We start from the raw sequence: 27324 nt of genomic DNA on the forward strand, positions 1-27324 counted from the left end.
AACTCGTGTCGTGGAGAATGCTGTTTGGTGCAAAGTCACGTTCATGCCATTTATAATCCACGTTCGAAGCTAAAGAGTAAACCTGATTTTTCTCGGCAAGTTAGAACTCTTTTGAAAAAAAAAATGACTGTACTTTTAGCAACTCGGATTTTTATATGCTTGAACATAAATCATATTTTAATTTGGAATGAATCATTAAAGGAATCACTAGGTTAGGGCTCTTGTTAGCAATTCATATAAGTTTGGTTTTTTTAAGTAATTTCCATATACACTTCAACTACACTTAGGCGTAAATAGGATGGAATAGGATAGGGCTGGAGAGTGCCATGGCCATAGCTGACAATACATAAACTATCGGTAGTAAAGGTCTTCCCATGTCACACCTCTACTTTTAAAATTTTCAGGTGGGGAAAGTGCACACTATTTTGAAATGTCCATGTTTAAAGGTCAATCACTTAGGGAAAACTAGTTTGTGATTTAGAGAAAAAGGCAAAAGAAACTGAACTTCATAGTATGTATTGCAGGTAAAAATGACGGGAGACAATTTGACGTGTCATTTGTGGAAGGCCGATCATTACTGTTTCTTTATCGATGTCGATGTCACTGACGTTATCCAGTACCATACCATCCAGCATGTACTAATTTGTAGTACAGGAAGCCATCCAGTACCATACCATCCAGAATTCATCATAAATCAACTGTTGCATACTTCACGGCGTAAATGGAGCAATTGTGCTAAATTAACTTTTAAATCAAAATTTACAACCATTAATGATACTACATAATATATACATATTATAATTTATCCATGTATGGTGGGAAAACCAGTGACAAACCATTCCAGTTCTACACCTAGAATATTCTAGAATATCTAAACAAGACATTTAAACATTAACAAGAGGAGCTGTTCAAAGAAATTTGAAAAGTTTTCTACAAATACTTGCTGGATGGGAATACTGAGTCAAATATAAGTAAAGTGATTTATTCAGAGTATTAAGTAAATCTTAAGAAGACATTTGCAGACCTAAACATCATGGCTAATTGTTTTGAAATTGTCTGATTGATTTATTTTTACTTCAAAGAGGTGTTCTTCAAGGAAATTTAAAAAAAATTCTACGAATACTTGCTGGATGGGAATACTGAGTCAAATATAAGTAAATTGATTTATTCAGAGTACTCACCAATATTTTTCGAAAGTGAATGTAACGATTGGACTCTGGAAAGATTGGAATTGCTAGAAAGCTACGTGAGTACACTGACAAACCATGTGCATCAATTTTGATAATGCCTCTATGCGATGGTCGGCATTATTACCTTATATCATTGGATATAAATGGCAAAAAATTGACCGTTCTCCATTCACTGCGCAGAGCATCATTCAAAACAACGAAACAGTTTGTTAACCGACTACTGGATGTAGTAGCGCTTTTGAAAACTGGTAGATTTGGCGATACAGAAGAGTGGCAGGCTTATGATATTCCCTGCACACAACAAAACGACGATCATAGCTGCGGAGTATTTCTTCTGACTTTTGCGGGGAAACTCAAGTCAGGAGTGTTATCATATACGGACCCAGTAAACGAAAAAAATATGCGGGATATATTTTTTTATGAATGTTGCGAAACAATGCAGCATTCAAAAAATATGCATGATTTGTGGGCACTTGATAATCAGGAATGATGAAGAATCCGTACAGTGCGCCAAATGTAAGTTGCACATTGAAAGACGTTGTCAGCTTTACGCAAGCGATATGTGCGTAGTGTGCGAAGAAAGAAGTCATTGAAACTATTGAAAAAAATATCATCAAAGAGTGAACCAACCGACAATCACCAACCGCAACAAAACAATTAAAACAAATTAAAAAGAAATATTTAGATTACTAAGGTTACAGGTATTGGTACTTACTTCATTTGGATATAGACTAGTCCCACTGAGAATGCAAATTTAAAACACAGCAAAATCAAGAAAGGCACAAACTATTCGGTAAGATATCAATAATCAGTAAAATCAAATGTAAGTAACTTCTATATCCTCCATCCTAGGCGCTCGTTAGAGAGAAAGTCGCTTCCGCACATCATGGCAGACATAAACTCCGATGCCCCATCATGATTGAACCGGATTTGATTAGTGGTATTCTGTGACAGTGCCAACACTGCATTTCAAGCAGCTCCTGATCAGTATATTCACTTCTATACCTCCTATATCTTCGCCCAGAATAGACCATGTGTTCGGCGAAGAGGCATCACAAGTGCGTCAATGGTCCTACGATGACGACGATGGAACTGAATGCGAACCAGCTGAGGAATAGACCGACGATGACTCCAATGCTCTCCCACGATCAAACTTGATTCGATGGGGCTAAGGAGACGGATCTCCATCAGCACACCGAAGAGGTTGCTCCTAATCAGTGTAGGTAAAACTTCCTAAACATATACTACTTCCTTCCATTGACTTGATTCTGAATTTGTGTTTATGACCCTCTATTCACAGAGCCGACGGATTTTCCCGCTACATTCTCGCCCGGAATGTACCGACGATGACTCCGATGCAGAGCACCTCGATGATCGAATCTGATTCGAACGAGTCAAGGAGAAGGATCACCTTCAGCGCACTTCGAAGATCGCGTCTGATTCGAACCGGAAGGCATTCACTTCTAAGCTCCTGCACGAGAAGACGTACCGCTATATCCTTGACGCCGGTTCGACGGATCATTAACAACGTGTGTTCGGCGAAGAGGCGTCTATGGTCCTACGATGACTATAATGGAACCGCATTCAAATCAGCTGAGGAATAGACCGACGATGATTCCGATTCTCTTCCACGATCGAACTTGATTCGATCGGGTTAAGGAGACGGATCCCCATCAGCATACCGAAGAGTGAAGTAAAAAAAAATCAATCAAACAATTTCAAAACAATTAGCCATGATGTTTAAGTATGCAAATGTCTTCTTAAGATATTAGAGTCGTAGACATAATTTCAATAATAAAGTTAATCTAACTGTTCTAACCTCTGCTTATGCCTTCGTCATCTTCTCTTGTAAATTTATTTAATGGCATTGAAGTCAGGGAGCTAGTTCTTATGCACCGTGTCTACTCAATTTTCAAAATAAAATAAAAAAATCCTTAGTTTTTCAGATTTTTTAGAACTTTCACGGAAAATTTACTTGTTTATAAGAAAGCTATTTTCTAATTATGTTAAAAAATATGCTATTGACGTAGGTCTACGTCTGTGATTTCTATATGGGAGAACACTTTGTGAAAACCGAAAATGGAACATGTAACAAAATTATGAAAGATTTTGAACGTTAATAACTCAGCTGCCCCTGGAACAATAAAAAAAAATATCACCAATCGATCAGATACATTTCTACGCATTTTAAAAATTGAAGACTTTATTATTTTCAAAAAGTCACTATTGAAAATTGCACGGCTGTGCAATTGTTGCTATGATAATTAAAATTATCACTGATTGCCTGCGAAAAGCGATTTCCCTAACACAGGTTTCAAAGTTGAATTCCATCCGGTCTCACCAAACGGTGTTTATTCAATCACCGCGTGGTGAGTGGCTACCTGCAAGCAGCGAGCGCAGCCCACATGCACATCCATAGAAGGAGGAAAAAGCCACACCGCTATTGATCGGAATCAGTAGCTCTTCGTGGTTAAATTTGATTCAATTATAATAAACGACGATCTTCAGCTCTTGATCCGTCTTAAAAATGTCCGTAGGAGACAATATCAAAAAACACACGATCCTGCCATGAAAGTTATCTGGCGGGATTTGCAAAAACAAATTAAAAAGCGATTCTCTGCCCTGAGGAACAAAACTTTTGAACATAATGTTTCTAAATTAGACCCAAGCTCCAAACCCTTGTGGAAACTCACAAAATTTTTGAAAAAAACCTCAAAAACCTATTCCAGCGCTTAAAGAAGGTGGTAAAATTTTTGATCTAAATTCGTAAAAAGCTCAAAAACTTGCTAAGCAATTTGAGAGTCCCTATAATTTCAGTTTGGGTCTTACTAGGCCTATTGAGAATCAGGTTGCTCGGGATTATCTGAATATTTTCTATCGGGAAAATATTTTTGATGATTCCTGGGGGACTGATTTGAACGAAGCAAGATCTATAACTAAAAAGTTTCAAAATATGAAAGCTCCAGGTGATGATGGAATTTTCTATATCCTCATCAAAAAACTCCCAGAGAGTACCTTGTCTTTCTTGGTAAAATTATTTAACAGATGTTTCCATTTGGCATACTTTCCTGATAAATGGAAAAATGCAAAAGTTGTACCAATTTTGAAGCCGGATAAAAATCCAGCTGAAGCTTCTAGCTACCGTCCAATAAGTTTGCTTTCTTCAATAAGTACACTTTTTGAAAAGATAATTTCGAATAGAATGATGCTTCACATCAATACAAACTCAATTTTTGCAGATGAGCAGTTTGGATTTCACCATGGGCATTCAACTACTCATCAACTCTTAAGAGTTACCAATTTAATTCGTTCAAACAAATCTGAAGGCTGCTCAACTGGAGTTGTTCTTCTAGACATAGAAAAAGCATTCGGCAGTGTTTGCCATGAAGGTTTGATTGTTAAATTGGAAAAAGTTTAATTTTCCACTCTATATTATGAAATTAGTATAACATTATTTAACTGGCAGAACTCTGCAGGTAAATTATCAAAATTCCAAATCTGAACGACTACCTGTTAGAGCAGGAGTTTCTTTGGGTAGCATTCTTGGGACTATATTGTATAACATTTTCACTTCGGACCTCCCTGATTTGCCTCAGGGTTGCCACAAATCTTTGTTCGCTGAAGACACAGGCATTTCCGCTAAAGGAGTTATTTACAGCAGACTGCAGAAAAGTTTAGATATTTTCTCTTCTTATTTACAAAAATTGAAGATTTCTTTCAACGCTTCCAAAACTCAAATTATAATATTTACACATAAGCCTAGAGCTGCCTTTTTAAACCTAGTAGTAGTAACATAATCACTATGAACGGAGTTCCAATTTCCTGGTCAGAGCAAGTGAAATATCTTGGATTAGTACTTGACCAAAAATTAACGTTTAAAGATCACATTGAGGACATTCAAGGGCATTGTAATAAATATATAAAATGTTTGTATCCTCTTATAAACAGGAAATCCAAACTTTTCCTGACGAATAAACTTCTAATATTTAAACAAGTTTTTAGACCGGCCATGCTTTACGCTGTGCCAATATGGTCTAGTTGTTGCACTACCAGGAAAAAAGCACTTCAAAGGATTCAGAACAAGTTCTGAAAATGATTTTGAAGTTGCCTCCCTGGTACAGTACTACCGAGGTACATAGAATTTCGAATGTTGAGACTTTAGCACAAATGTCCAACAAAATAATTAATAATATCAGCCAAAAATCTTTGCAATCCTCAATTGCAACGATTAATTCCCTTTATACTTAGATAAGATTTTGATTTTGTTTTAAGTTTTAAGATGTAAATTGTTATACTCACATGGAGGTTTAAAAAAACCTGTTTAAAATACTGAATTGCCTAGACAGGAACAATGTAAACACACTTAGATATATATCATAACAATTAAGGCTGGTAAGTTACTGTAGTTACTGGAGCATCTAGGTAAAAATGAAATGTATTTTTTTTTTAATTTGGAACAAATACAGAGTTGCTTTGATGGAATCTTATTGGAAAGTCCTGTATTGAATATAAAATGTATTTTACGAAGTAGCATTAGATAATTTTGTAAATTAACATCAATTTGTGGTAATCCTCTGCATCGTATAACCGGAATGCTAGAGAATTCCGACAATGCGTCACAGCAATTCATAAAACATACCCATTACTTAGAGAGCATATGCTACCGAACTATACCATCAAGTGCTGTTCATCTCGAAAACGACAAACATCTCGCGACACGCGACAAGCAGATAATGTATATCGGTTTTATTCATCCCGGTGGAGGAATGACACACAACGTGTAATTTGGTTAAAATCACATAAATCTCAATTAGATCATTATGAACAACTACAATACAATCCACCACGCTCAGGACCTGTGGTCCCCAGCACAGATTTGCAGTCCCGTTATCCGTCGATTACAGATGCTTGATTGTTTTATATCATAATAAAAGCCTCATCCCACTCTCGGCGTGGCCAGCCGATTCAAGTGTCTCCTCCCTCGGAACATAATTTTTATGACCGATCGTCCCGGGAACCCACTCAACAAGTGACCACCGTCGAACATTAAAATGAAACAGCTGAATTGCGTCCACCACTAAAGGAGTGAGGCATTGGTAGAGCTACTGAACACCAACAAAAAAAACAGGTTTAATGCAATAATAAATGGTTCAATAAATCAAACGGCTGATTATATGATTTAATGTGGGAATAACTTCCGGGGCTTTAAAATTCAATTTCACGCCACCCACTCATTAATTATCGGTCCCGATGGGGACCCCTCTTCCTGATGTATCACTGTATCCCTCTATTGAACAATTTCCATGTGGTCAATGGTAGGCACATTTTCGAAATCGAAACCAAACAGAGCGCAAGAGTGCAATCGAAAAAGGAAGGGCAGTGCGGAGATCATCAACAGACACACAGAGCAACATGCATTGCAGCGCGATAATCAGTTAAATATGACTTGATAACTTTGTTTACCATATGGTTCAACCACAGACAAACAGAGGTAATTGTCGCATGCTTTTCAACGAATTAGCTTAGCAACCTGAGGCACTCATAGCCATCTACCTTGACGGTTGACGATTAAAAATTACCACCATTTGTCGAGCGTGCTACCCATGATAGTGTACTCAACAGATTCCATATGTTATGTCTGTTTGTCTGTGGTTGAACTTTAATGACGAATCGATGTGCAATGGAAGTGCAGTGTGGATGTGAACGCGAGAATACGTGAGGTCATTTTTAAAGTCAATCACTTCGAGATAATGGATGAATGATGGACTGTGGGAATAGATCTAATTATAATGCAATCCCGTGATGGTTTAGCGACTGTCATCCTAACTTTAGTTGATAAACTTCTTCATTTATTTATGATAACAAAATTTACACTAATTATGACAAAACCAAAAAATTTTGCCATTTAAACCCATGTTTGCATTTAGAAATCATGCTTACAGACAGTAGTACAATGCAACAAATAAATAGCCCTTGTGTGTCAACTAATTCCCCTCTCAATTGATCCGATTATTTATTACCTACATTCCAACCACTTTCAGTAACGAGACCGATCTCCAACGGACACTCCACTCCAGAGCGGTAGTGTGAACGAATTACCACCATCCCCGCATTATTGATAGTTGTTTTACATTTAAAATGACAAATTTAATGAGCTCAAAATCATAACTAATGATGTGACTGTTGCTGGCGGCCGGTAAGTAAGATTGAGTGTCATCTCTGTCGGTTCCAGTCACCAATTGACGGTGTGTGTTGCTGAAGATTGAGTGAGCCCGATAGCAGCGCACTTATCACGACCGACGACGATGACGATTGTGACAGATTGATGTCACAACAAGGATGCCGCGGATCAGATTGTTTCTGTTCGGCTGATGAGCCCAATTGGATCAACTCGATGATCACTTAAGGTGGTTTTGATGTCTGATGAGTGGACGAACCTGGATGTGATTGTCTCAATCATTGCGATGTATTTTACACTGTGGTACATAGCTGACAATGAGGAATGTCGAACATGCAAATTGTAGTGAGTTTATGTAAAACTCACTATGAATTTGTCCTAGTAAGCAAGGAATAAAATTCTGCTTTTCTACTATGCTAGGAAAAAAAAAATACAAATTATAACCGTCCGTTGATTATTTAAAAGCATAATTGTCTTAACACTCAGGTCAATGCGGCATTCTAGAGATCGAGAGACCAGTGCTATGGTCCAGAAACCGTATTTAAATGGAATAAATAGTTGGTGCCTAAGCCATTAGCGGCCGTTTTGTTCCACCATCTCTTCATCTCTGTCGCATCCCGAGCAGTGTCTGTTTTTATCATTTACCATCACATGCAAGGAGTATCGCTTCAACCCAGTGTCGATGAATTGCGTTTGTTTTGAACATCTTCGTAGTTACGAAACGAGCGAAATGAACAAATGAGTTTATTATACATCAACGAATACGCGTTTGTTGATATTCACCAGTGCTCGATTATCAAACCCAAAATTGTCAAAATCAGAAGTGATCCTCAAAAGCAAAATAACCAACGACATTTTGGGCAAAATGATTATTTTGAATATTGTCGACCACACTGCCTAAATCATCGATATTATCATCAGTTCAGCTTGAGGCAATAATTTGCCGTCGACTTATGTCTAAAAACCACGTTCTTCAGCGCTATATTTGTTTAAAATGAAAATAATCATTTTGCATTTGATCCTCAATATCATCCCGACCAAGATGAAGACGAATATCAATATTTACAACAACAGAGGCGATAATGAGAATCCAGCCACGAATGAAGAAAAACAAATGTTATTTTTGATACTCAGAGGTTGCCTAGATCAAGGGAATTTGTTTATATCAAAATTCAAATTCATGCAGGTAGTTGGTCTATCTGTTAAGGTTTTCTTCATTTTCAGCTAAATTGAGTGTAGAAGAAAGGATTTTTATCAGCACTGATCCCGAGTCACCTTTCCACACTTCTTCAACTTCTGTTTGACAATTGCCCAATATTTCTCAATTGGGCGGAATTGAGGGCAGTTGGGTGGATTGATGTCCTTTTCGAAGAAATCTACAACGTTGTCGGTACCACTGTAGAACTTCTTCGCTGTAGTGGCAGCTTGCCAAATCAGGCCAAAACTTTACAGGTCCACTGTGAGCCTTCTTAATGTACGGAAGAATACGTTTTGTCAGGCACTCCTGCTTGTACATTTTGGAATCCATAGTCTTGTCTGTCACGAAAACCTGGTTTGTATGTCCGCAGCTGCAAATACCTTGCCAGATCATAAGCTTTCTTGAAAAATTTATCGGCAAAAACGAATCTGCCACTAGATTCTGCTTCAGTGTCCTGTTTGGTTGCTTACTGGCCCGAAAAGATCGAAATCCTTTTCGCTGACGAATCCTTCTGACGGTGCTTTGGCTGGCATTGAATTTCTTGGCGATATCATAATCCGACAGCCCTGGGTTTGCTCTAACTGTTCTCAACACCTTTAAATGCAGCTTCCGATCCTTAGTTCCAGTACGACGCCTGCTATGATCCTTCTGATCAATAGTAGGCCACTGACGGAAACGTTTGAGAACACTGCACACGGTCGATTTAGCCAATTTCAATGACTTCTCGATTTTTGAACCTGACTGTCGTGACCGGACCGAGGTTTCCAGCCTCGGTCACGGCTACACGAACATCGGCTGCTATGCTTCCACTGCTGCTACTGCTGCTACTGCTCGTCCGTCGCCTTCAACGTTCATCACAAGAATGCCTAACTACTACTAAAATGTTTGTTTACTTACAGTCCATCCGGGATGCCAGACGAAATAGTTGGACCGAATTCCTGGAGAGTATAATTGCTTCCCAGTCGTCCGCGTACCTGTGGGGAAAAGTTAATTCCCTTAGCGGTAAAAGGCACACCACACCGCTCTCAATCGAGACTGGCGGAACAAACATCACCGACCCTGATGCCATAGCTGAGGAGCTCGGCACCTATTTTGCCAAGCTTTCCGCTATCAACCAATATGAGCCCACCTTTCTCCGAAAAAAACAAGACCATTTACTGCCGATATCGCCAACTTTCAAATTCCAAAAGATCGCATCAACTCTCCAATTAACCAAGACTTTTCCTTCGAGGAGCTGCAGTTTGCATTGCAATACAGGGGCCTCCTTTAGCTCAGTCAGTAAAGGCGCAGCTACAAAGCAAGACCATGCTGGAGGTGGCTGGGTTCGATTCCCGGTCCGGTCTAGGAATTTTTCGGGTTGGAAAATTTCTCGACTTCCCTGGGCATAGAAGTATGATTGGACTTGCCACACAATTATACTAATGCAAAAATGGTACAGGCATCGAAAGCTCTCAATTAATAACTGTGGAAGTGCATCTAGAACACTAAGTTGAGAGCACGCAATAAGCTAATATGCGATATGCAATAAGCTTGAAATGCGAAGAAGAAGAAGAAGAACTCAGCCGGCCCAGACGAAATAGGTTATCCCCTTTTAAAAAATCTTCCTATCGGCGGAAAGGATAAATTATTGGACATTTACAACGAGGTGTGGCGTACTGGTGACATTCCAGCCGCTTGGCGAGAAAGTTTGGTGATCCCGATCCCAAAGGCCAAGTAGGCATGAAAAGGGCCACCACGTGGAGATCGTCTCCTTGGATATCTCCAAGGCCTTCAACAGAACATGGACGCCGTTAGTACTTCAGCTCATCACCTGGGGATTCAAGGGAAATATCCTTTCCGAGGCTTTCTGGCAACACGATCGTTTAAAGTCACCGTAGGGAACACCAAGTCTTCTTCTTTCCCGGAGGAAACAGGGGTGCCGCAAGGCTCGGTTATCGCGGTGACGATTTTCCTAATAGCGATGAACCGGATCTTTACTCGTTTGCCACTCAACATCCACATTCTCGTCTACGCGGATGACGTGCTTATTATATCCACCGGTCGCACCACCGCAAGGACCCACATCCAAGTACCAGCAGCTGTATCGGCAGTTGCCAAATGGGCTACCTCAGCCGGGTTCCAACTTTTAGCAGCAAAGAGTATCCGCTGTCACGTCTGCGCTTCCGGTCACCGAGTCGGCGGCGCTTCTATCAAGATCGGGGATCAACCGATCACCCTGAAAAAAAAAAAAACGATGCGCATCTTGGGCGTTCTAGTTGATCGACACTTAACCTTCACGCAACACTTCCAGAGCGTTAAGGGCAGTTACAAGGCCTGCATAAACCTTATCAAAACAATCTCCATGCCGCACCACACCAACAACCGAGCTATCCGGCTGCATGTAGCCAAGGCAGTAATTGACAGTCGTCTACTCTACGGTCTAGAGCTGACCGCAATGGCCAAGGACAAACTGTTGCAAGTCCATGCACCGGTTTACAACGGCTACATCCGGGTAGTTTCAGGTCTCCTGCCCTCGACGCCGGCCGACACAGCCTGCGCTGAAGTCGGGGTACTTCCTTTCCGGTTTCAAATCGACACCGCAGTCGTCATCAAAGCGGCTGCCTACTTGGCAAAAACATCGGGTAACGAATGGATCTATCTCCTCGAGGAAGGGAACAGAATCCTCCGTACAGCAGCCAATACCAACCTCCCACCAATAGCCAAGAGGAAAAAGTTGGCAACCGAGACCGTTAAACATCGAAAGCCGAATTAAGGACCAGTTTAGGGCAGGAGACAACTCGGCGGCGCTCAGACATTCCGTCGCAGAGATTCTAAACTCCGGGTACCCCAGGCATACGCACCGTTTAACGGACGGGTCCAAATCACACAACGGAGTTGGGATAGGCATTGCGGGAAAGATCTCGCCAACGAGCTTGAGCCTACCGTCACAATGTTTTGTTTTTTTTTTTCTGCAGAGGCAGCGGCGATTTTCGAAACAGCAATCACACCACTTATTCACACAGCGTAATTTCTGCTCTCCGGTCCAACATGCCCACTCATCCGTGGATTCAGGGGATCATCAGACATGCCCCACCCAACACAGTATTCGCTTGGGTTCCGGAGCACTGTGGCATCACTGGCAACTCCGACGCTGACAGACTGGCCGGGGCGGGACCTTCTGGTGCAGGTACACCGATGAAGTTCCATGCAAGCTAGGTGGCAAGAAGAATGGTTGGCAAACCAAGGACCGCTTCTAAGGAAAATCAAGGAGAGCACGCGTCCATGGAAGGACCTTGGAAACCTGAAGGAGCAACGAGTCATCTCCAGGCTTCGCACAGGTCACACCCGGCTCTCACACGATTTCGGCGGAGGAGTTTTCCGCAAGACCTGCGTCGTCTGTAATATTCCAGCCACCGTCGAGCAAATCCTCTGCGTGTGTCCAAAGTACGAGCTCGTGCGGCAACACTACGGCCTTTCGGGGAATATCGGCGACATACTGGGCGACGAACCTTCGATCCTGGCTACCCTGATCTCCTTCCTTAAGGACGCTGGATTGTTTTTCAATGTTTGATTCCTTCCTTCCGGCATCACTACCAGACGAGAGCACCACCTTCCACGGTGGAGCTCTGCCTTATTCGGATTAGTCAATAAGTTAACTCAATTGGCTTCTTTAATTTTGAAAAATGTATTGTTTTTTATACATCATCCGAAAGAGCTTCGTTTTCTGAGCACAGCGATATTTTTTTCAAACCCACACACTTTCATCTCGATTTTTAAATTAAGAATGAAAGCAAAATATCAACTTCACTTTTTGACACTAAACTAACAAACTGACAGCTCGCTCCCATACAAAGTGACACCGAGGGACGCTAATAAGGTGATTTTTACAAATGTAATCGTACTTATTTAAAATAGTTCCAGTGTACCCAAATTGATAAAATTTTGGGTTCGGGTTCCATTTTTAATGCAGATTGCGAATATATATTTACCTCAATACCCTTAAAGAACCCAATTGTTCTTGTGTTTCCCAAATTTTAAATGTCGTCCATCCAAAGCTCTGTAAATTGCAGCTGTGTTTTTTACCAAGGTACCCAACAAACAATTTTAGTTGCAGATCAGCTTATACAGACAAAAAATAGCTGCATAAGGCAATTTTCGGCTGTATAAGCTAGTCTGCAGCTAAAATTGTTAGTTGGGTAGGCCTTATACCTCTGATATTTTTCCTGCAAAGTGAAGAACTAGCCAATAAAATTCCCTAAAATAAAGAAAACAATGTTTATTTACTTATTGTCTTGTGGTTTACAATTATTGTACATTTCAATTGATTTAGCCCGAAAGCTCTTCATCCTTGGTGATAATGTCTATAACAAGTTACTGTTTGATTTTAGTTGTAATAGTTTACATTTTACTTTTAAGGAAAACATATTTGTTGATTTTGATTAGAAAATGTTATATTCTACCTACTTAACCTAGTTGCCTAGCCTAACGTGCCAGGACCCTAATGATCTGTTGATCGGATCGCATGCATCAATCTCTGAACCTTTTGATGGTAGCAGTTCTCCGTAACGCCAAGGTCTAAAGACCAGCCAGGCGGTGGACCTCAGAATTTCTTGTACGCGGTGGACTGTTGAGGATCATCCTCAGGATCTTGTTCGGGATCCTTTGTAGTTTGAGGTGATGAGAATGTACGCAACTCTCAGAGATTGGCAACCCGTACTCTTTGACGGGAAGGATTATTTGCTTGCAGACAGCAAGCTTATTTTTCAGGGATAGGGTAGATCTCCTATTGATAAGCGGGTACAGCGACGATCTCTTTGGACCACTCCACCCTTGAGCCGTTTAGGCAGATATTGTTATTCTCAGACGGAACATGTCGTGGAGATTTTGAGTGTGAAAATTATGACCTGGATCTTCACCACGTTTATACGGATCTTCCAGCTGTTGAAATGCCCAGTAGTAGCCTCTCTGGAGTTTGGTAGTCTGAGCTCCGGTGACCCTACCCTTGTAGACGATGGATGTGTCGTCTGTGAACAGAGACAACGATCCACCATCAGGGAGAGCCGGATTATCGAAGGTGAATAGATTGAACAGGATGGGCCCAAGGATACTTCCTTGGGGCACACCTGCACCGATGTTAAAGGCATCCAATGTGATGCCATTCAGAGAGACCTGGATCCGATAGATAATTTTGTATGATTTTCATGAGGATGCAACTTGTACACCAGGCCATCATGCCAGACATTGTCAAACGCTTTTTCAACATCTAACAATGCCATGGCAGATGTTTTTTAAACAGCCTTGTTCCGTCTAAGAATGTTTGTTACTCGGGTCAGTTGGTGGACGGTCGATCGACCTTTTCGAAAACCAAACTGCTCCTCGAGTAAGATGTTGTTTTCTTCGGCAGATGTTAGAAGCCGGCTGTAAACTGTGCTTTCGAACAACTTGGATAACCCTGAGAGAAGGCTGATGCCTTCTGCGAGTTTAGATAGCCCACATTTTTAGACTAACATTTGAAAAGGGTGTAATTGTAAAATGACCATATCGAGAAAATCGCATCCGAATTTTGATAACCTAATGTATTGAGAACGCTTGCGCAAAAAGACTAAGGGAGGGAAACGCATTCGAAACTTATATGTCATTAGCCAAATACATCCGTAGACCATAGGTCCACCGTTGTATAATTGGCAATGCACCCGTGTATTGAATGGGAATTGTGGGTTCGAATCCCACTGGTGCCCTTAGATTTTTTCGCAAATTTTCTCACACGCACGTCTCTTGCCGATGATATGTGCTAACCTCTCAGTATCTTCTAACTGTCGCATATAACAAATAAAAAATTGACTTTCAGTCGCTAACCTAAATCGATAATATCTGTTATTTAACAACTTAAGATTTATATTTGGAATGATAGATCATAATTAAAAAAAAAATCTCTGTAATCTGTTTAAAACCCAAAAATCTGTGATCTGTGAATACAGATGCTTGGTTTTAGGCCTCTGGAATATCTGTAGATATATAGATCAATCTGTAGTTTTGGCAACCCTGGTGACAAGGCCTATACCAACAGCAGCGTTTGACAGTAGGCAGCAGGTCCTGGGCTCAAATAATTTATTTTGCTTTGTTATGCCTTATAACATGTTGCCTACCAGGGGATGGATATGGCTGTCATATCGCTTAAGTTTGCTGCGTACCGAACATCTGCAACGTTGTCAGCGGTACCATGATATGTTTTGTTGTTTTGATGTTGAGTACGTGTATTCAGCTATATGTCAAACCCCTGTTGCCTACGCGCCTGATACTGGGCTCCTAGCTGTCTCAGAATTTGCTCTCACAAAGCAATTATATGAAGTTTGTGAAAGACAACAAAATCGAAGCCGAAGTCCTTGTATTTTTTTTTTTTTGTGAATACTTAAGTGGTGAAGGGAATGCTAAAGGAGGATTACAATTAAATCTGATAATAACTCCAGAAAATCTTCAAATAAATTCGGAAAATAATTCCAGGAGAGATTGCCAAACAAATTAAGGGAAGAAATCTAAGGAACGTGTGAGGAGAAATGAAAATTAATTCCTAGGAGACTATCAATGTGAGTAGAATTCCAAGGAAAGGAGTGAGATTAAAATGTAAATCTGAAATGAATTCAATGAAAAAGCTGAGAATCTTTCCATAAGTTTTCTTACTGAAATAGAATTCGGACGATAGTTTCAACGACATTTTGAGAAATATTGCAATGGAATTGCGAAAAATATTTTAAGTATATTCTTGTGATATTTTTTAAGAGAATTCAGAGAAGCGTTCCAAGTGAATTTCTGAAAGAATTCCATGAGAGTTTCGGAAGAATACGAGCGTAAGATTAGGAGAACTTCAAACGTATTTTCATGGAAAATCTCCGTTGAATATGGTTGAAAGTTCCCAAAATATTCCTAAAGTTAATGAAACTGCCTTGAAGTTTTTTTGTAGTTTGAGAAACTAGTCTGATGCTCGCAATACTTCTCATATATGTTTTAAACTTCTCTAAACTTGTTCGGACTTTCTAGAGTCTCCACAATTTTCCTAACGATCATGAATCTCCTCTAAAATTTTATAAATTCACTGAATTTCTCTTTTTTTTTTTAATTTATGTAGTTTTGCTGCTCTGGAATATCTCTGCTCTGAGGATATCTGTTTTCTTTTCTAGAAGTTTTTTTTAGAGCTTTATTAGCGAGATCTTTTCTTCTAAACTTTTCTTAAGTGTTTGCAGTTCTCATGAAGCTTGTTGTACTTCCCTGAATTAAATTGAACTGTTCTAAAAATGTTTAAACAATTAGATATAGAATTAAGTGAATTTTGTTAAAAACAGAAATAATGAACTATCTGCTCCGTAAAGCTAACACCAAGCCTTCCAATTAAACGAACTAGTTAAAAAAGATACATAGTTCTACGATTTTGACTGAAGTTCTTAAGAGTTGTCTGATGTTCAAAATGCCGAAACTTATTCATAAATTCTTCATCAGTCTAGAGTTTCCTGATGTTTTTAAAACTATCCAAAATATTGCTCAATTTCCTTAAAATTCACTATAGTGTCCTGAATAACTTAGTATTTTTTAAATTCCCCACTATTTTACTGGAATTGATTGAATTGCCTTTAAGTTCTACAATTTTCCATAAGTTTATAAACGCTCACGGAGCTTTGCCTTAAATCACTCATTTTCCCTGGAAAGTCCAGCCCTGAAGTTTTTCTTGCTTACCTTATTTTCTCTAAATTAATCATATGTTCCGGTAAATTTTCTGATATACATTTATAATTCTCTGTATCTTCTAAATTTGTCTGATCAATCAAAGAATTCTCGGATCATCCTATAATTACAAGGAACTGCTTGTTAATCATTGCACATTTCCTTAAGTGATATATATATAGTAACACCTTTGAAATACTCTCACATTTTCCGGATGTTCATATAATTTTTATTGTGTTCCAGAAATTTTCTCTGAACAAACCAAAGCTTCTGGAAATTCCCGGAAATTTTATTGAAATTTCTTTAAGGTTTCTGCAATCTCCTTGAAATGTTTGTAACTGCCCTTTAATTCTATTATCTGTCTTGGTGTTCTCGGAGCTTCCCTTAAGCCCTAAATTCTAATGAAAATCTCGGTTCTGCTTTAAAATAAATGAAATTCTCGTGAACACCTTTAAACTTTCCATGATTTTTTTGGATTTCTGCGAAGTTCCTGAAATATTTCTGAAGTTTTAATAAATTTTCTGAAGGTCTCTGTACTGAATGTCTCGAAACATCTTAAGGGTTCTCGATTTCATTTCAGCACATCATGGAACAATCCTGAATTTGTCTAAACTAATACTCAAAGATTTTTAAACCAATCCAATAGTCTGAGCTAAAGTTTCGGGGACTTCCTCTTAAGATCCATGGAATTCCCGAAAGATTTCTAGATCTAGCTTTTCTGAGATAAATAGAACTTATTAAAAGTTTCCACAATTTTCTCAAGTACTAAAATTTAAGACATTAAAAATGTTTTGATCTTAGACTTTGTGAAATGAAGTAAAGTTGTAAGCTGTTTCTTTAAAACTGATTGTAATGTCTTAAAACGTTTGTGTTAATTGTTGTTGTTGTTGTTGTTTTACGCATTTCATTAATAACTTTTTCATTATAAACCTAAAAATTATCTGCAAATGTTAAGGAAAAACCTGGAAATTCCTGAGGTTTATTTAATCAAATGAGTGGACACCCTGTAGATAGAGAACGACGATTAAATAAAAATAAAAACTCTATACAAGGTCGTCAACTTCAAATTGTTCAAAAATTAGAACAAAATGTAGGCCTATCCTACACTCCGCAAGAAAAATGGTCACTTTTGAGATAAATTCATGTTAAAAAAAGTTTAAAACAGTGACTGATTACAAAAAAAGTAACTTAGCCTACTAAAAGCAGATTTTTTAGTGACTTGCTTCAAAAAAAGTGACCAAGTCACTAAAAAGTGACTCACTACCAGCCCTGAGTTTGTTTTATTTTTCAGGAAAGATGAAGTAAAAAATATTTCAAGCAACTTTGATGAAACACCATATGTTTAAGGCCCAAGCGCAATGACAGCGGCAGCGGAGTAAAGGCCGGCGCATAATGGATAAGTTTTCTAATACATACAGGAAAGGAAACATAAGGAAACTTATGCATTGTGCGCCAGCCTTAAGCCTACTTGTCGGATTGAAAACTATTTCAAACCAAATCGACATCGGTTAGGCTTCTTGATGTCATTTGTGACAACTGTTAAACCTTCCGTTTTCTGTTCTGCTTCCGTCCACATTTCGTTTGGACCTTTACTCTTCATTTGACCATGCTATTAGCTATTTTTTCTGCTTTTTATTACATTTACATCTAAAACATCAATTTTATTATTCTAACTTTTTTGTTTTACATTTTGTCAAACTGTAGTGTAAGGATGAACTAGTTACAGCTTGCCCAGGCGTACTAGTTAACAAGCATACCTCTCACATCGAAGTCACGAGTTCGAGTGATTAAAATAAAAAATAAAAAAATTAAAAATACAAGCAACATGTTTGCAGAAGACACTGCCTCTTGATCCAAACGGTAGCAGGAAACGACAAAACAAAATTGTTTGCAACCTGCTTCACGGATATACACGCTATACACGTAAGTAAATGGGGATTTTATGTTATGTCATTTCACCGTTCCGGTCAAGCTATGTCCTCAACCGTGTTTGTTGCAACACAGTCTTGTAAACAATTTATCGTTTTCCTTATACCGTTCCGATCAAGCTTTATTGTAGAGAGAGAGAGATTATCGTGGTAGTTGTCGCAAGTGTTTTATCTTTAGCTTCCTGTGTCTGAATTCCCTGGTGAAATGATAAATTTTATCACACGAAAATTGGAAAATTAAGAACTTCGAGTACTGAGGTTGAAAACAAATTCTACTCACCTTGCACTGCCCCCGCCCAACAGAGCCAAAACAATGCCCACTTGGGGGTCATAAACGACTGAATCCACCGGGGTCGCACTTCGAACCATCCACAATGAAAGCTCTCCAAATGTTGTTGTTCCTCGGCCCCAACGGCGCCTTTCGCCTTGCCAATTCCATCTTCTACTTCAGCCGACAATGCACTCAACTCTTTATTCGTAGTAAAACTACTCCCATCCATACTGTTACTACCGGTCTTGGAGGACGTGGACTCTGTCAAGGCCACCGTAACCGTGGTCGTGGTCGGTGTCGTTTCTAGCGATGAACTGTCCCGCTCATGGTTTTCACCGCCGATGATGCCATCCAAGCTGGTTGACGACATTATGCTCGTCGTTGTTGACGCAGTTTAAAATTAAAACACTTAGCGGTTAATTAGTATTCTGGTCGACCTATTGGATACCCCCCAAATACGTGTTCCAGTCAAAACCAATCGTCACGGTAGCTATACACGGTTTCGAAAATTTCGACTCGTCCCAAAGACGTTACCAACAGTCTCCTTTCAGCACGTCACTCCGACCACCAATTGCACACCACGACTCTGCAAAACTTCATAATTCTGCACCCGCACTCGCGCACATTGTGGGTATCCTTCCAGAAGCGGAGAGGTTGTTCGTTAATCCTCCGATAATGGCCAAGCAGTGCTGACTTCAGCTTATAAATCACCTTGCCTGTCGCTGGTGTGTCTCATTTAAATTATCACTTTTTGCAATACACACACTCACCGGCCCTCACCTGCCTCGGAACAAGTGCAGTCCGAGTGATTCAATGCTGTAAAGTTTACGCAAAATTATGCAAAGTCCGCCGTAATCATGATACAATGAAAACACCTCAGCATAGATTTTGTGCACTTTGAATAATAATAGGAATCACTTCGGTCCGGCCCCCTTTCGTTGTGGCTGATGCCGAGAGCGGTACATAGGCAACGAATCGATGGTGGTATTCCCGGGATGATCTGTGCAGTCGGAGAGTTTGTTATTCTTCAATCCGGCATAACTCAACTTCCGTTCAATTAAAGGAAACTTTTTTTTTCTGTGAATGGCAGGACAGTATATGAAGCTAAATACTCGTCTGAATTGGTCTTTTCGAATCCACTCAGACGACGACCGTTGCTAATCACAGCACGATGATGATGATCACAAAGCACGCGGAGATCGCCGTACAAAAGACTTCACTGATTAGAGCAAGAACATCCCACACTCGTTTCAGCTTCCTTTGAACGATGAACAAATGATATCAACTCAAACGTATCGCGCGGTATCTCTTTCTCTCTCTCTCGAAAGATCAACGTGATAAATGCGACACTTGACTTCCAACCATCCGCGCCCGTCTCACTCGCTGGTGGAAGGAATTATTAACCACCTGTGTGTATCGCACCCGCAATTAACCACCCAGTCAGTGATCCGCCAGAACAGCTACCAACGGCAAGACTACGCGCGTGAGATGTTACCGCGTGCGATTCCAAACGGAAACTAATCGGAAATATTACGCGCCGGGATGGTTGTACCTCTATTTTGGCCTGGCAGAGTGGAATCTGCCTGTGAGCCTAGTGGCCGCGTTCGTCTGTCTTTCCTCGTGCGCGGTGCTCCCTGTTACCAGCTGAGCAGAGTGGTTGTACACGCGGTGTGAGATTCAGTTTCATTCAAGAAGTTTTACCAGAGAAGCGTAGGCGGAGCTGGGAAGGGCTCTCGGGGGAACGGCTTTATCTTTGGGTTTGGATTGGACTCGAATTTCGAAAAAAAAGCCTTTCAAAAAGCCATTTAATATTATTATTTGAAAAAAAAAATCAGTATCGCTGAAACAGCCTCGTTCGTGACTTTCACATTATTTGTTTACAATTGCTTGATTGAGCAAATATTTTGTAAAGTTAGGAAGAAGTTTTAAAATGGTCATCAAGTAAGCAACTGATCAATAAAGTCAAACGGTGGAATATGCTTTTGGTCATTTGTTGCCTTCCATCAGATCCGATTAAGTTTTCTTTGTTGAGGATATTTACAATCATTTGTGATTATTTCAATGAGTTAATCGTTAATCTCAGATAGCATACACTCAAAAAATAAATCACATTTTCAATGTAAAATACCCATTAGAATTTCACACATAAGAATAACTTTCATTTGATCTCATAATTGGGACTCGCACAAAATCACATGAACCTTGTGTCCAATTAAATTATAGTGATTTATCACATAGAACTCATGTAATGATATGAATGTTATGAGAAATTTCAGATAAACATAATGAATTATATTATTGGAAAAATTTCATCATTTTTTTTTCAGTCTAGTCAATTTAGACAGGTTCAGCAGTGATGCAGCCAGGATTAATGTCTGTGGGGGACGGTGGTATGTAAAAATTACGTTATTAAAAATAATCAGGCAGCCAAACCAACATTGGGGCATGCATCCAGCATGCAAGGATCGTCCACTTTCAATTGTTGCAGTATGTATCCAACACTAACTAAATTTTTCCCGGGAACTAAACGCACTGATTAGTTAATTACACTTTTATTTACGCATACAAACTACATTTACTGACCGTAGCCTAAGCGATTGTGTCGGATGAAGGGTGTCCCACATCAAAGTGCATCACGGAAAAAAAAACACTGTAGAAAATTATCCATTGGGTATTTTCTCTAAAAAAATTGGGTAGAAGTAGTTTAGAGTGTATTGTTTACACTGTATTTTTATCGCTGTCAGTTTTTTGAAAGTCGTAAAAAATTGCGTCACCCGAAAAGCAACGTCGCGAATTGATTTTGCGCAAGCACCTGGAAAATCTTCAACTCTCTCATCGGGACATCGGAAAACAACTCGGAATCGTGCAGTCAACGGTGAGTCGTGTGAATAATCGTTACTACTCTGAGCATCGAACGAAAGGAGAAATGCGGTCAGAATGGATGTTCTATTAGTGATCAGGATCACAAACTTGTCTAGTTTGAAAGGTTTTCAATACTTCCGAAGATTGCATTGTTCATAAACTTTTATTTTCAAATCAAATATGTTAAAAAAGTACATTTTTTATCATTTTTTTATTATTATTTTAATTAGTTATTAGAAAAAAATACCGTGAGTATTTCTTCTTGAAAGACTATTTGTCCCTACAACTTTTTTTTTTATATCTTTATTAAGGAGACTTTCAGCCCTGGGCTGGTTCGTCTCCGGTACCCTCCCTACAACTTCCTCATTTGGCGTGGATCTGCTCTAGGGTAAATGACACCTTTGGCAATACCTCTACATGTTATCGTTAGGGTGTGTGTTAAATGAAGTCCATGAGCACTATTTGGATGTGAATACTTCTTGTTTCAAAGCATTGTTTGGCAAAAAACTAAACACAAAAGAATCACTTTAGATGGTACTTCCTCCCCTGTCGATAATAGTTAAAGGTATTGTTGAACCCACCATTTAACCTATTGGCGTACTGGTTAACATCCATACCTCTCACGCCAATGCCACGAGTTCAAATCTCATCCCTGACAAGTCACGAATGTCTCAAGAGTATTAAAGTAACTACAGTCAACTGTCCATAACTGGATATTGAAAGGACCATCGAGTTATAAAATTATAATAAACTTTTTTTTTGTTCGTCTATCATTTTAAGAATAATCGCGACGTATTCCGTCTACTGTAATATCTGGCCCCATTTATCTAAATGAATTCGAAAAATGTTATTAAAATACATTCATGGAAGTTCTAAGCAGTTAATTCCCAATATTAAATCAATATGCTCAAAAACACGCCATAGGCCGTCAATTGGGTTATTTAATTTCGAAAAATACACCAATTTTTATACATCATCTGATAGAGCTTTGCTTTCTGAGTACAACGATATTTTTATCAATTCCGTAGACATTCATCTCGATTTTTATTTTTTTTCCTTTGGTTTGTTTTCCGTCGATCTTGTTTTCCGAGCTGAGCACCAATGCTACCGACGCCAAGGAGGCAGCTCCCACACCTGGACCCTACCTATCAACCCAACAACTCATGAACCGGGGACCAACGGCTTTACTTCCCTTCCGAAGGAAGGCGTGATCAGAGATGTTATGCCTCAGAACGTCCCGGCGGCGCCGACTGGGATTGAACCCAGACCTGCTGGGGTGAGAGGTAATCACGTTTACCACTACACCACCGGCGCCGCTATCTCGATTTTTAAATCAAGTTTTAAACTTTTGATCGTTGACACTAAATGTATTCGATGAAAGCTCGCTCCCATACAAAATCTCACCAAGGGGCGCTAAGATGGTAATTTTTGCTAATGTTATCGTACTTATTTAAAATAGTTCCAGTGTACCAAAATTGACATTGTTCCAATGTAGCCCAAAAAATTGCTGGATGTGTATGCAGTTCAATATAATCAGAAATGATTGGATAAACATTTCTGGATGTGGTACTGTCGCCCTGAGTAGATTAAGTTGGGGAAAGACGGCTCATCTACTTGATTTATTTATTTTGACGTAGGACTACGTCTTTGATTTCTATATGGGGGTACACTTTGTGAAAACCAAAAATGGAACATGTAACAAATTGAGAAAGATTTTGAACGTTAATAACTCAGCTGTCCCTGGTCCAATTTCAATAATTTTATCACCAATCGATCAAAAATATGGCTACGCATCGATAACAATGCTTCTGAATGTTGATTTTTAACAAGAAACTATTGAAAAACTGGTAAATGTTCAGCATTGTCCAAAAGCGTCGAATTAACTAACAAATCCACCAATATGCATATGCTGCTTCCCCAGCAAAGTCGTCAGAGAGTAGTAATTAGACGAAACAAGTCGAAGTGGCATTCGCCATTCGCCGGATGGAATTGCGTAATATTTTGCACACTCATCGCCATACTGTGTGGTGGTGTTCGGTCGTCGAAATTAGTAGCAGCAGTAGCAGTGCTTTTGGCGTGTGGCGTTGAAAGTTGTTCTGCAGTAACAACGAAAGGCTGCCTGCAAGCGGTCGGTCATCTATGCCAAGCGTGTCACCCTCGCTCCAAACGACATACAGCTCGAGAGCCTTATCCGTGTTGAACACCCCGCTCAGAATTACTCAACCATCACTACAAAACGGTCCTTTTCAGGACCACCGTAAATTTGTTAAGAGTATTATTTGGACATGTGTTAAGGTCATCAGTTCCCGCAAGCAGCTAGCTATCAAGGCTCAACCTGGTCTCTATAGAAGGTGTGGAATTGTAGACCCGAATGTATTGGTGAGATTAATCATCGTCCGACCATTTTCCAGAACACGCTGGTAGGAAGTGTTAAAAATCCATATAGAATTTGAGAGAAGTGGGAATAATTCGCTTTGGGTGTATATTCAGTCCCCAGAAAGCCAATAAAATCAAATTTGTGAGAAAATTAGTTCTCACGACTTCAATCTCTCGAAGTCCCTCCTTTTTTACATATTCTGCACAAACGATACTTTCCGCCCCGCCCCATTCATATAATTCGGAAGGAAATCCTGTGAGGGGTGAATTGAATACACTTTAATACCAAAATGCACAAAACTTAAAAATTCATAAATAACAAAATTCAAAATACACCTTTTAAAGTCGGGTAGATGAATCGAAAATACTCAAGTTGACAGTCCCTTGGATTCTCTTCATGAACTTTCTCTTTGAAATAAATACTACAAATTTGATACGCTTACAAATAAAAAAAACGGAAAGAGTTAAGATAATTGATAATTCATCAATTAAAAGAACTAAATGTTCACATTTGTTCCGTCCACTAGCGGTCCTACGTCAAGCTTCCGTTCGTGCCCCTAGGCACAGACCCTTCTACTTTTTTTGTTTGTGAACATCAACAGGCTAAATTTGTCGGTGAACAGAGTGTAAATAGTTACGGATATTGACAAAATTCAGGTAATCTTTACACAGTAGGTCTCTTGACTGCAATAGATTAGACACGAACCAACTCATACAGTTTGTACGCGTGTTCGTGGCTAGGATACACATTTTTCGCGAACACGGCGGCAGATGTCAGTTTTGTGCTTTGATCAGAAATGTCATGATAATTTGTAAAGTCATTCATGTCGGTTTGTCGGTGCTCATACGACAAACACAACAAGAAACGGTTATGTGCTCAAGTTATTAACTAAAGAGAAAGCCAACGAAGAGAATCGATCAATGTTACTTAGGACCTAATGCAATGTTCAGCTTGAAATGCTATGATTACTTGAGATGTGTCAAATGATGTAAATATTTACACCTTGTGCACTGAAGAATGTACACGGTTAGAAAAAGTCCTCAAAATTAAGTTATTTTCACTCATCTCGGCACTATAGTGCAGGAACCCAAAAGTAGGTGAAGCGGGTCAAAGTAATTTTCATTTACTTGTGTACGAATGGAATTTTCCACTGGCTTTTTAATCAAAAGTAAGTTAGTTGTACTCAACAGTAGGTAAATATGATTATACTTAACGTTGGGTTCCCACACTTTACCCCCCCCCCCCCTGTTGGGTGGTTTTGCTCCTCCGTTTTTGACAACATTAGAAGGAGAAAAGGAGACAAACTAGCCAAAAAAGGTAAAAGTTGGGTACTTTTTTCTTACCGTGTAAGCACTATGCTGGTTTGACTAATCAAAACATCATTGGGGATACATTAAACCTGTTGATGATCAAAAAATAAATTCATAAATGTACTAAATGCCCGTGCAAACTAAAAATTGCTCCAACGTCATGCAGCATATGGAAAGGAGGAAAACGAAATGGAATGTTGTGAAACGGAACGCAGAATCAAACAAAACAGCAAATCATGCTGCCAGAAACATGCATTTCTGATGCTGATAGGGTTGCTAAGTAGAAGTGCAAATAAAAAATGAACCTGGTTAATATGCATGAAGTGTCGTTCAAATTAGCGGGGCTCCACCGTTGAACCATAGGCGTTTCCAGAAGGGTGCAGGAGGGGGCAACTGCCCCCCTGAACACAGCAACACAAAGGCTTTCGGTGATATGGCATTCGGCCAAATTTTCCAGATTTTTTTTTCGCCTCTCCCTAGCTTGAAACCTGGCTACGCCCTTGGGTTATAAAATATGCATGAAGTGAAATTATGTAGAGAATTATGACCGGGCAGGAGGATGGGTTCGTAAAATCTTTCAAAAACCGTCTACTTGGTGTACTGCCCATAAAAGCATCACTGTACCATCTCTGTATGATTTCCTATTCATATTAGACAGTTGTGTTTTTATGGACAGTGTATAAACTGTCCTAATTTACTTTGAGGTTGTGTTCCATTTGGTGAATTTTGACTTAAATTTGACGGATCAAATACTTTTAAATTAACATGCACTTATTTCTGATCAACAAGGAATCAATTTTGACAAACACCTTCTCGAAAATCGACCGATCAACAACAGAGGAATTTTCGAACATTTTAAGTTATTTTCGAAGTGTCAAATTTAAGTGAAAATTCCACAAATGGAACACAGCCTAAATACTGTTTGATCGTAAGTAATTGATTTACTTTTCTGAACCAAAGTATACTGAAGGGGTGATGAAAAAAAAAAATCTGTTGTTAGGCTGTGTTCCATTTGGTAAATTTTCACTCAAATTTGACACTTTGAAAATAAATTATAATGTTCGAAAATCCCTCTGTTGTTGATCTTCCGATTTTCGAAAAGGTGTTTGTCAAAATTAATTCCTGGTCTGTCAGAAATAAGTCTGGTACAATAGCAGGTTTATTTTAAAATTTTCCATCCGTCAAATGTCAAATGAAAATTCACCAAATGGAACACAGTGAGATACCATAGAGGTAACTCTATGACTAGAAGGTCCCGAAATAGCGTTCTCAACTTTTTGGCTCAGCTCTGGTACTCTCTTCGGTCCCAAGCTAATCGATTCACCCCTCGAAACATAGGAAAAACCAATAACCCCTAATTTTATCTGTCAAACTTTCATAGCGAATCAAAAAAAACATTGCGTAGTACTAGAATTTCGACTAGAATCTGGTACGTTAATCGTTTGCTTGGAACCAATAGGCTAGTCAAGTAGTGAGCCAATTTAAAATCGTTAGTTTCGTATTGATTGTTGGTATAAGCAACAATCAATACGAAACTAACGATTTTAAATTGGCTCCAGAGCTGAGCCAAAAAGTTGAGCACGTTACTTCGGGACGTTCTAGTCTTATACCCCGGACAGACTACGGCTTATATCATGTAATATAGGCTGTCTTGCAATAAGCACATGGGATTTCCAGTGAAAACTAGATACATGAGTGCTTATTGCAAGACAGCCTATATTACATGATATAAGCCATAGTCTGTACGGGGTATTAGAGTTACCTCTATGCTTATACCACAGTGGTAACTCTAAGACTAGTAGGTCCCGAAGAAACGTGCTCAACTTTTTGGCTCAGCTCTGGTACTATCTTCTGTACCAAACTAATCGATGCACCCCTCGAAACATAGGAAAATCCACGAACCCCTCATTTTATCTGTCAAATTTTCATAGCAAATCAAAACAAACTTAGTGTAGTACTAGAGTTTCAACTAGAATGGGGTACGTTAATCAATTTGCTTGGGACCAATGGGCTAGTCAAGTAGTTAGCCAATTTAAAATCGTTAGATTCCATCGGTTGGTATTAATCTCCGTGGTTTCTACTTCTAAAGCACGTTCCTCGGCCCGCCCGGCATAATAATTATAATCCTAAAATAAGAAAAATGATCAACCTCCCATCACTGGCGCCGCCGGTGCACCCGAACGATTCAAACAAGCGCTTCTTATGTCTGGTAAGTACTGCAATCAGTCGGGAATGAACCCATTAAGAGCAATCCACGAGAAGCATGCAAGCGACACATTGTATTCATTATCGCCACCGCTTGGTACGCATGCGTTTTC

General features: G+C 39.4%; 1 protein-coding gene across 1 annotated transcript in view; it reads right to left on the reverse strand.

The window, feature by feature from the left end:
- The window catches only part of Oatp26F (Organic anion transporting polypeptide 26F), an 89533-nt gene extending 69510 nt beyond the window's left edge, over window positions 1-20023 (reverse strand). Inside the window, exon 1 of the mRNA XM_065223916.1 lies at window positions 18467-20023. Within this exon, the coding sequence (XP_065079988.1) occupies window positions 18467-18827 (361 nt within the window). The 5' untranslated portion in view covers window positions 18828-20023. The remainder of the gene's footprint in view (window positions 1-18466) is intronic.
- Window positions 20024-27324: the final 7301 nt, after the last annotated feature.

The sequence above is a fragment of the Ochlerotatus camptorhynchus genome, unplaced genomic scaffold (genome assembly GCF_037179485.1).
Source record: "Ochlerotatus camptorhynchus isolate MF236.1 unplaced genomic scaffold, CSIRO-AGI_Acam_v1.1 ptg000202l, whole genome shotgun sequence".
Taxonomy (NCBI): domain Eukaryota; kingdom Metazoa; phylum Arthropoda; class Insecta; order Diptera; family Culicidae; genus Ochlerotatus; species Ochlerotatus camptorhynchus.